The sequence below is a fragment of the Bombyx mori genome, chromosome 7 (assembly GCF_030269925.1).
Source record: "Bombyx mori chromosome 7, ASM3026992v2".
NCBI lineage: Eukaryota > Metazoa > Arthropoda > Insecta > Lepidoptera > Bombycidae > Bombyx > Bombyx mori.
In genome coordinates, this window is record NC_085113.1 from 11,850,224 (window position 1) to 11,860,952 (window position 10,729).

Below are 10,729 nucleotides of genomic sequence, written 5' to 3' on the forward strand. Positions count from 1 at the left end.
CGAGGACCAGTCCCCGCTCATACAATGCTCGAAGTGTCTCGTTCGGACATGTAGTCACTGTGGAGGACCGCATCTGCGCTAAAAATGCGCAGGCTTTATCGCGGGGAATGAACCGCAGTGCTGCAACTGCTCATACTCTGGGTTGCGGAATACCGACCACAACGCATTTAGTGCTCACTGCCCGGTAGGGAAAAAGCGGGACTACTTGGCTCGTGCAAACACGACCAGGGCGACAGAGAAGGTTGGATATTTTTTGGGTTAGCATTTTGGTTAGCTATGTCTACTTCCTCTTTATGTACTTCGGGAAATCTACATGATTTAACAATGAGCGGTTGATCGGTCTTGGTTCTGATTTGATGTTCAGTTCATGACAATAGATCGTTGGGTAAATGGAATATATCTGAATATTGTGCACATATGTTTTGTAAGCATTCAGATTCTTCTAGGTTTAAGTGAGAGGTTCGCAATAATTTTAGTACTCATCGAGTCCTATTCAAGCAATTTTGATTATTTTTTGGATTTGGTTTAGTATCGTGGAAATTATTTTCAATGGGATATAAGGTAAGTTGGAGATATGAATATAAGGTAAGTTGGAGATATGAATTTAAGTTTACAGATTTTTCGGCTGTAATACTGTAAGATTTACTCTATTATTGTCTTTTAATTTTACTGCACAATTAGCAATTAAGAGGGATAAGTCCTTCCTTAATTTCGGGATTACGTACAGAGCATTCGGTTAACATCTCTGAACGAGGAGGGATATGATAAATAGGATCGTTAAAGGGAAGTTTTATTTTATTGTTACCAATATAAAGTAGGTTTCGGTTGTAGGTTACATTGAAAATGAGTGGGTAAATTATTACCTATTATTCCGTCATAAGCTAAGCTAATTTTGTCTACAACATGAAACTGGAAGAAAATCAATTCTTTACCAAAATTTAATTTTAAGTCTAATTCGCCTAGAGTCGGTATATCGTTTTTATCATTATTGGTTATGCCTTTTAATTTTATAATATTGTTCTTATTTAGTGTCAAGTGAGGATAATGAGACTGGTGGAGGATCCAGTATCGACGAGAAAAGTAAGGAAGTCATAAAAGACTGAAGTTTTCAGTAATACATGTGGTAAAGATACTTTGTTGGGATTACATGTAATTTCGTAAATGTTGTCATCTATTGTTGATGAATTTAGATTTTCATATGTAGGACTTTTGGGAACTTGCAATTGAGTCGGATGGTCGATAGATACAACAGTTTTAGAATGGGTATCATTAGTATTATAAGATTGTAGGTTGGACTCTACGAGACACCGTCGGGAGTCCTTTAGTAGTTTAAATTATTATATTGGTCCCAATCATTTGGATAATCTTCGAATTGATCATATTGAGCATCACATTCCTGAGAATTGTATTCTTGAGAGTTGTATTCTTGGGGAATGTTTTCCTGATAATCATATTCTTGGGAGTCATGTTTGTTGAGTTTGTCAATCAGCTATTGCTGATTTTTTTTTTGTTGCTTAGATGGGTGGACGAGCTCACAGCCCCCCTGGTGTTAAGTGGTTACTGAAGCCCATAGACTTCTACAACGTAAATGCGCCACCCACCTTGAGATATAAGTTCTAAGGTCTCAAGTATAGTTACAACGGCTGCCCCACTCTTTAGTTTATACGAATATAAGATATAGATATACAATTATAAGATAGACACGATTGTTCCAATTTGGTAAAAGTTTTCTATTGACTCTATCTTGAACAAATTGTGTGGCTCGATTAGTCATTTGATGTTGAGCACCACAGCAATTTTCAAACAGGCATTTGGTTGACGAAAGTTAGTGTTGTGAGAATCATTATATTATTTTTTCTTACAGTTTCCTTACAGTTAATGGCGCTATTAAGAGTTGCAGGATTTTTACCTCGAACAAGATTAGAAATATCAGGTTTAAGACCAAGCAAGGAACTTTGCTAATTCAGTTTTCTTTTTATTTGATAATAATAATTATAAAGCCTTTATTTCCCGAAATTTTAGATTTTAAGCTAACAAGCTAAGTAGACTAAAAAATAACTAAAAACAATATAACAAATTAAAACACAATATAAAAAATAAAATCTGCACTTATACTACAAAATGTCTCTTGTCTCGGTGTGCCTTTCGGCAAAGGCCTCCTCCAACTCTTTCCACTGCTTTTGTCTACTGCTTCTCTAACCCAAAGGGGTCCACAGGTAATTTTTAGTTCGTCCTCCCATCTTCATGGTTTGCGACCTCGGCTCCTCGCTCCATCCCTTGGGTACCATACTGTCACCTGTTTGCTCCATTTTTCCTTTTTGCAGTGGAGCATATGCCCTGCCCATCTCCATTTCAATTGATCAATACGTGACAGGATGTCTGTTAGTTTCGTTTTGCGCCTGATGTCTACACTTCTAACTTTGTTCTTTAGTTTCAAGCCTAGCATACCCCTCTGACATCTTACTAGTTTGTCCCTATGATATTTCGTCAAAGCCCAGGTTTCACAACCATATGTGATGCAGGGTAGGATACAGGTATCAAATTTCTTCTTCTTGATCTTAATGTCCAATTCCTGGCTTTTCATAATTTCTTTCAAGGCCCAATATTATTTCCATCCGGTTGCAATTCTTTTGTCTTTTCTTTAGACATTTGGTCGTTGTGTGATATTATTATCTGGCCAAGATATACATATTCCTCTACATATTCGAGTTTCTGTCCATTTATGGTTATGTTTATGGGTATTGAATTTGTGATCATTTTAGTTTTGCTCGAGTTAATTTCTAGACCCACTTCTCTACTTTTTCTGCTAGGGTTTGTGCCATGAATTCCAGTAGTAACGGATTCACTTCTAATAGAACCAGGTCGTCTGCAAATCTTAGATGGTTCAATCTCGATCCGTTAATATTTAGCCAATATTTAGCCCCAGTTCCCATTCCAATTTTCTGAACATTTGTTCTAGCACTGCTGTAAGCAGCTTTGGCGACAGTGGGTCACCTTGCCGGACGCCCCTTTCGATTGGAAAAACATCTCCCATAGATTCCAGCCTAATACCTGCTTTACTTTTGCTGTAGATCTTCTTGATGATGTTTATATAAACGTTTTGAATGCCCTGCTCTATCAAGCTTTGCCATACAAATTCGTGTTTGAGGCTATTAATCTATAAAAGCTAGATAAATAGTTTTGTTGTATTCGTTGTATTTCTGTATAGCCTGCTTAATATTAATCTATAAAAGCTAGATAAATAGTTTTGTTGTATTCGTTGTATTTCTGTATAGCCTGCTTAATTGTATGTATATGATCAATTGTACTAAAACCTTCCTAAACCCTGCCTGTTCCACAGGTTGATTTTCATCGTGCCTCATTGATATTCTGTCCAAAATTACTTTAGCGAAGACTTTATATACATTTGAGATGAGACATATGGGTCTGTAATTTCCTATGTCATCTTTTGAACCTTTCTTACATAGGAGTATTATGTGTGATTCTGCCCACTGGCTTGGGATACTGCCCGTATATAGCTAGTATTGGGCTTATTTCTTTGATTGTCCCTTTCCTAAATTCGTTTATAACTTTATCTGGACCGGGAAATTTTTCCATTTTTTACTTTTTATAGTTTTGTCAACTTCGGATATTAATATTTCTGGTACGACTTCTGTATTTTCTTTTATAGACTTTTCTATATACTCTCTATTAGGAACTTGTATGTTTTGCTGATTTGAATATAGTAAACGATAATATTTTGTTGCTATGTTTTGGATTGTACTACGGGAAGTAATAGACTGATCTTTGTCTCTTAACTTTGGTATCCATTCTTTTCCCTTATCTCTAAGTTCTTTGAGTGCTTTTCTAGTGCCTCCCGTTCTATTTATGTGATTCTCTAGGGTTTTTGTTCTTCTATTTTTCCTGTCTTTTCTCATATTTTCTCGAATCTGTTTGCTAAGGTTGGATATTTCTTTTTGATTTTCTTTCTTATCCCTTTTTGATAACAGATTCCTTCGGTTTTTAATTAGTTTTAAAAATTTTTTACTAGATAGGATTCTTTACCCTTCTTTTTTTCTATTATTGCTTGTTCTTTGAGCTTATTTTCCACTATTTCGTATTTCTCGTTTAAGTGTATACCTGAAGTAATAACTTCCATCAGGTCTTCCGTAGTGTCGTTTGGCTCCCTGTTTTTACTATTTATTTGTAAGTACTTTGTATGAATTGCTTTCGGCCTAGACTTTTTTATATCACTTTCACTGAGACAGCTGCGCACCATACGATGCTTAGTATTGAAGTTTAGGTTTTGTACTATTCCTGTGTCACTAAATAGCCTAACTTTGTTGGTTATTATGTAGTCAATTTCATTTTTAACATTTCCATCTGGAGATATCCAAGTCCATTTGTTTTTAGGTTTTTTTGGGAACATGGAATTGAGAAGCTCAAGCTGAAATACTACCAGTTTTTCTCCATTATTGCTCCTTTTACCTTTTTCGTATTTCCCTATTATATGTTCTTCTCCGGCTTTTCGAACGCCCACTTGAGCATTGAAGTCTCCCATCATTACTAGATTGTTATGGGAGTAGGCTTGAATGACTGTCCAACTTTTCACATAGTTTGGCAAGTTTATATGAATCGCCGTATGAATCGCCGCTATCCTATCTGATATCCCTTCGAACCCGTTGATTTGTCCTTTGTTACTGTTACAATTAAAAATAAACAAAATATCTATTGCAAATAACATTTATTACTTTTACAGTGTGTTAGTTTAATACATAAATATAAAACAATTTAAAGTATAAAAAGCTTATTCGAATTGGTCTCCATTGGCTGCAATACAGTCCTTTAAACGTTGAGGCCAGTTATCAATAGCAGCACGCACCCTTTCCATGGGAAAAATTTTCACTGCCAATCGTACGGATTATTTTAGGGACTCCAAATTATCATGGCGTTTAGAGCAAGCCGTACTCTCTAAAACTGACCATAAATCATAATCCAGCGGATTAAGATCGGGACTAAACGACGGCCAGTCTTCAGCTCTGATGAAGTTCGAAACGTTCGTTTCCAACCAAGACTGCGAGACCGAGCTTTATGACCTGGCGCCGAGTCTTGCTGGAAGGACCATTCTTGATTATTGAACATGGTGTTTTTAAGGGGCTTCACTACCTTCTCAAGAATGGTATATTGATACACTTGTGCCGATGCTTTGATACCTTTTTCCCAAAAGTATGGCTCAATCACTCCTTCATAGCTAATACCGCACCAAACCATCACTAAAGTCGGATAGTGCCCACGTTGCACTCTGTCGACTAATTGGGAACCTTCCTTAGAGCTTTGAGCATAAATACGGTCATTTTGTTTGTTAAAATGTTGCTCAATTGTAAAAATTTTCTCATCCGTAAACAAAAATTTTCTGTGACCTCCCTTTGCGTACTACTTCAGTAGTTGTTTCGATTTTACCGCCCTATTCTCTTTTAAATTATCAGTTAAGAAATGACCAGTACGTCTCTTATAGGCTGCAAGTCCTGTCATCTTTTAAAATACGCGACATGGTTCTAGGTGCTATCTTCAGCTCCCGAGATTAAATCTTTTGCTTTCGGACAGGATTTCTTCGAATTCTTTCCCTTACTGCTTTGTCCACCTTTTTCGTACGAACACTACGTGGACGGCCAGATCTTTTTCTGTCACAAACAGAGGAGGTCTCATTACACCTATTAATAGCCCAGTACACAAATATTTTACTAATACCAAGCGTATGGAGTTTCAAAAATTGCTTGGCACTTACCTACTTTGTGTAATGCAATCACAGCGATTCGTTCCTCTTTATCACCACACTCCATTTTAATATCGCAAAATATTGTACAATGTATTGGCGCCAAAATGAGAAAACTCAATGAGCAATCATACAAAAACGACAGATTCCAAATTAAAATGTAATATTTTGTTTATTTTTAATTGTAACAGTATTTATGGCCAGACTAAGTATAACGGCCTCTCTCTTCTATGCCTTCTCCTATTCTGCGCATCTTACTTATGCCCAAAATGTCCCATTTGATGTTTTAACAACTAATTCGTTTCAGCGTTACTTTCAAATTGGGATCATATGTACTTGAGTAAAATAGGTTTTTGAGATTCTGTAGCTAGATCAATAGCATTTTTACAAATAGACAAAAATGAATTTAATTTATCTATGGAGCCATCAAAAGACTTTATGGCCGTATTAGTTACTGTATCAGCAGATGGTAATGTAGTTCCAGAAATAGTAATTTTCCCTTATAAGAGACTACCTAAAAACATCAAGTCAACGGTTCCTTCATGATGGGGGCTTGGTAACACAGAATCGGGAAATGGATATGGAGCCATTCTACGAATATTTTGCAAATGTGTTTTGCCCATGGCTTCAACAACAACAAAAAACACTGCCCGTTGTTTTATTTTTAGATGGTCATAGTTCACATATCGTCGCTGTCAAACCAAAATCTGCTATGTGCAAAAACTCTATTTTGAATTAACGAGTAAAAACATTTTCGTATAAAATTTTATATGAAGGTTTATATGAATTTTTAAGAATTATATGAAATGAAAGCTATAGATAAATATTAAAGCTATAGACACATAACAGTTTTTTTATACGGTAGATAGGGCTGTGAACTATACGAAAAGGTCAAAAAGTAAAGATCTCCAAAAGTGCACATAGCAAATTTTGGCAAATTTTGGTTTGACAACGACGATATATCTCTGCCTTTAACAACTTTTTGCAAGGAAAAAGCGATCGCGTTAGTTGCTCTGCTCCTAAATTTAACGCACGTCTTGCAGCCTCTTGACGTTGCCGTTTTCATGTCCGTTAAGGGGACTTGGGAGGCATATTACACTATTTTCTGGATTCCAGGAAAAATTCACCATTATGAGTTACCAACGCAAAAACGATAATCGTAATCGTCCACCTCCTCCCCCCTTTCAACAGCAGTCGAATTATCGACAGCCATCCAATCAGCAATGGCGTGATTTTGAAGATCAAGGGCCCTCCCAGCAGACCCAGAACCAGCGTCGTTCTCGTCCACCTAGTCAACGGAAACGTGACTCAGCACGGCAGGATAAGTTCCGAGAAAACCACCCGAAGACCAAACAAGCTGAAAAAGATATAGAAGATAGAAGATATTGTGAAGGAATTCAGGGTTAAACACAATTATGCGAAGGTTAAGCGTACATACTTTTCTAGAGAAGTGCAAAAATGTTTTGACAGTAGCCTCAAGCCTGAAACAATAATGAGCAGATTCAAATGCTGCGGTGTTTATCCGTGTAATGAACAAAATATTGATTATGATAAACTTTTGTCAAAAGTGAAGAAACACCAAGACAAACTATCTAAAGTCAATCAAAATACCCTATCACATACTCAACAAATGAGCAATACAGAAAGCAATGAGCAGTTTAATTAAGAAACAATATGAAAGCAGATTGTCACAGATCACAGATTGATACATTAAAATCATTTAAAGAAGCAGGCAACCGGTGGACATGTGACCCCACATATGAAAAACAATTTTTATTCTGGAAAAGTCTTACATCATCGCAAAGTATATTTAAAGGTCAAGTAGATTCTGCTCTAGAGATTGGGAAAACAACCTTTACTAATAATGTTGACGTCGAAAATGTTTTTGATTCCGTTTTAAACTTTGATATTACATTCAGATGGTATTCTAACCCCACGTAATGATAAGGAAGCTAACAATATTGCAAATACTATACTAGAGTCAACGCAAAAGTCACTCATCAATTAATGCGATCCAAATAATCGAAGAAAACACATTTAGAGCAAATCCTCTTCTACCGACACCACTGGTTGATTCACCTGTATTGATAGAGATTATTGATCCAACGTTAGTATTAGAAGTTACGCCACCACAGAAAATACGATTATGGACAGAAGAAAATGCTCCACAATTATTACGTTCATCGACTCCTGAATTAAGCGAGTGTTCTAGTACTGCTCCGTGAAGTTAATTGCTCTTCTTCCTTAAGTCTACGTCCAAGGGGAATGCAAAAAAAGCTGCTGACAAACAAGAAATATTCAGAAAAAATAGATATTCTTCAAAAATCTTTAATAATGCCTAGTACAAGCAAAACTCCAACGCCAATAGTTATTGAAAATGTCACCCCCGACCCCATTCAAAGGAATACCTACGACTTTCAAGAATGTATTTTTTTCCGAAAACCGAGAAAGCACCCAAAACCAAAAAGATCACTAAATAAAGTTACTCCCACTGTAGCTACTGCAGCAGAATTTATAGAACATCAAAGAAGGTTAGAGAAAGAGAAAGGAGAAAAAGAAAAACTTAAATGAGAAAGTGCGAGGCATTGCGCGAGGGTATTGTTAGTTCGGTTCGGTTGTGTTCGGGTCGATTTCTCTGCTCCCATAAATAAATTAATTCAAAATAAACAAACACTTCATAATATAATTAAAAACATATTAAAGTAGTGTGGTGTATAAAATAAGTAAAACTATTTATAAGTGATTTAAAACGTTATTTTATTGTAATTTTGCTTGGTGAGTGTGTAATATTTTGTAATTCGAGCGTAATCTGACCGGCAACTTCGTAACTTTTCTTTACATCATTTTGTTGTAATTTATCTTTAAAATGATGACTCGCAGCGTTAAAACTCAGTCAAACATCAGGCTGAAGAACACCTTCTTCGTCTTACTTTGGAACAATTAAAAAATACTCGCGAAACAATATGAACTACTTTTACAAAAAAGCGAACAAAATGAAGAGGTGATGCTGTCAGTCATCTATAAAAAAATACAGACCTTAAAAAATAATTGTTTCAGCTCTTCATTGAACACAGTGAAGTTCTTGAGACCAACCAGAATTTGCAGGATACGATTAATAGCTTTTCTCAATGCAGTGATGAATTTTGTGACTCATTGAAAATCACCGCTTAGTTGAGACATATATTGGCTGAGGCTGATGATTTTATTTCTGACTTGCGGTCAGAGATATGTAAAGTTAAGGAACAGAAGACTCATGCCCGTATCTTTAGACGTTTCGTAAAATAGTCCTCCACTCTTAACTCATCCGATGATGCTCGAGCATTCCTCCCAAACTTACTCGAGTTTGGTATTTTTAGTCGACCATTACAATATTCCTCAACTGTCCTCGAGTGAGGTAGAGTCGTGTCATTGCGTCACCACGACAACATCAGTTTGAGGAAAATTTGATCAAGCTAGCATCAAACCCATAGAGTTCTGTAGTCTATGGTCATTGTTTAATGTCAAAGTCAAGCTGTCGCTGTCTGTTTGATGCTAGAAGCATTGAACTTGTTTTGAAAGTGTAATTATTTTCTAACCTATTATTATTTTAGATTTCGGACCCGGTTTTTTATTTTTATTCGCCGTTTTTGTGTGATTTCGATTGCATCGTGTTGTTGAAGTGCTTTTAACCACCAGTTTATTATTAATATAAATAAAACTTTTAATCGCGTTGACTTTATTTATTAGGTAGTAAGCAAAATGTGACTGTTATGTAGGTAAATAAAATAAGGAGTTTCAAATGTCTAACCACGAGTCTAAACAAGAGTCTAACCTCGACCTACTTACTTTATTAATAAAAATTATCAAAATTAAATTATCAAAATATGCGCGAATCATGCACAGATCCAGGCCATTGCACAACAATATCATATATTTCCATTTGCGGTCCACATACTATTTGGACATTGATAGAAAACCAGCCTTGAGCCTTGAGGTCGCGACGTACCTTGACTTGACAGTTCGCTTACTTCACTCCGGTTAGGAAAAATTTCCAAGGACGTTTGAGTGGAGTTTAGTTTTACGACTAAGCATACCAAAACATGCGTTGGAGGTTGAGTCGAGTTGCTATTAGCGACGTGGACAAGCACTACGCGAAGTCTATACCATCGTCAGCACACGCCTATTATCATGTTGTGCTTTACTGGTATAAGATAGCGTTGATCGCTCAGAAGCGAGGAACCGCTAGCCGAGAACAAGACCAGCTGGTCCGATTCGTCCAAGGCTACGGGACAGCGCGAATAGCTGCTGGAGCAGGCGAGTACATTGAAGGACTCGGTGACTACACGGACATGACTGGAGTAAAACATCTTTTACATGCGGACGAGCCGAACGAATTGGGACATTTCGGGCAAGCGACCGCCGCCACTCATGGACTGTATGAGACCCTACCTGCACCGGCCATCGCCCTGGAGAGGGTGATTTCCGACTATCGAGGTAGTGACAATCGAGGTAGTGACAGAGGGTTCGATAGCGACACCTGGGTGCCAGCAGGAGTGGCCCCACAACAGCCTCGCGCGCGACAGGATGCGACTGAGCTCGCACTCCGCGCGCAAGCCGAAGAGATGCGACAGGCTATGGACCGCCGACGAGCAAGAGATCGAGCGGAGAAGGGCGACCCTGATGAAGGAGAAGGAGGAGATGAGAGTCAGGAGGAGTCTGACCTAGCCGACGACACGCCGCGGCCTTTGCCGACCGTGAACCTGTTGGGATGGCGTCCCGCGCGTTCTTTGAACGCTACCCAAACCGCTGAAATCCGAGGAGTCATCGATCCTGAGGATATCCGCGATGGAGTCATCAACAAGCGTTATATGATAAAACGTGAGTTGTTTGAGCTCGTGGAACGGCGTCTGAGGGAATGCAGACGCTACAAGGTCACGCCAATACCACAGACTACGGGAGGAAGTCAAGTGCAACAAGTCACCTGGCGCCCCGAGACCT

General features: G+C 37.8%; 1 protein-coding gene and 1 non-coding gene across 2 annotated transcripts; both read right to left on the reverse strand.

Annotated features, from left to right (window-relative positions):
• Positions 1-2,905: 2,905 nt before the first annotated feature.
• Positions 2,906-4,543, reverse strand: LOC105841574 (uncharacterized). Its single transcript, XM_012690046.1, has 3 exons — positions 4,468-4,543; positions 3,464-3,575; positions 2,906-3,122 (listed from the first exon to the last, which is right to left on the reverse strand). The coding sequence occupies exons 1-3, from the start codon at positions 4,541-4,543 to the stop codon at positions 2,906-2,908; spliced, it is 405 nt and encodes a 134-aa protein (XP_012545500.1).
• Positions 4,544-7,318: 2,775 nt separating this feature from the next.
• Positions 7,319-7,452, reverse strand: Mir3232 (microRNA mir-3232). The gene has a single exon (NR_107517.1). It is a non-coding gene; the product is annotated as a microRNA mir-3232 (primary transcript).
• Positions 7,453-10,729: the final 3,277 nt, after the last annotated feature.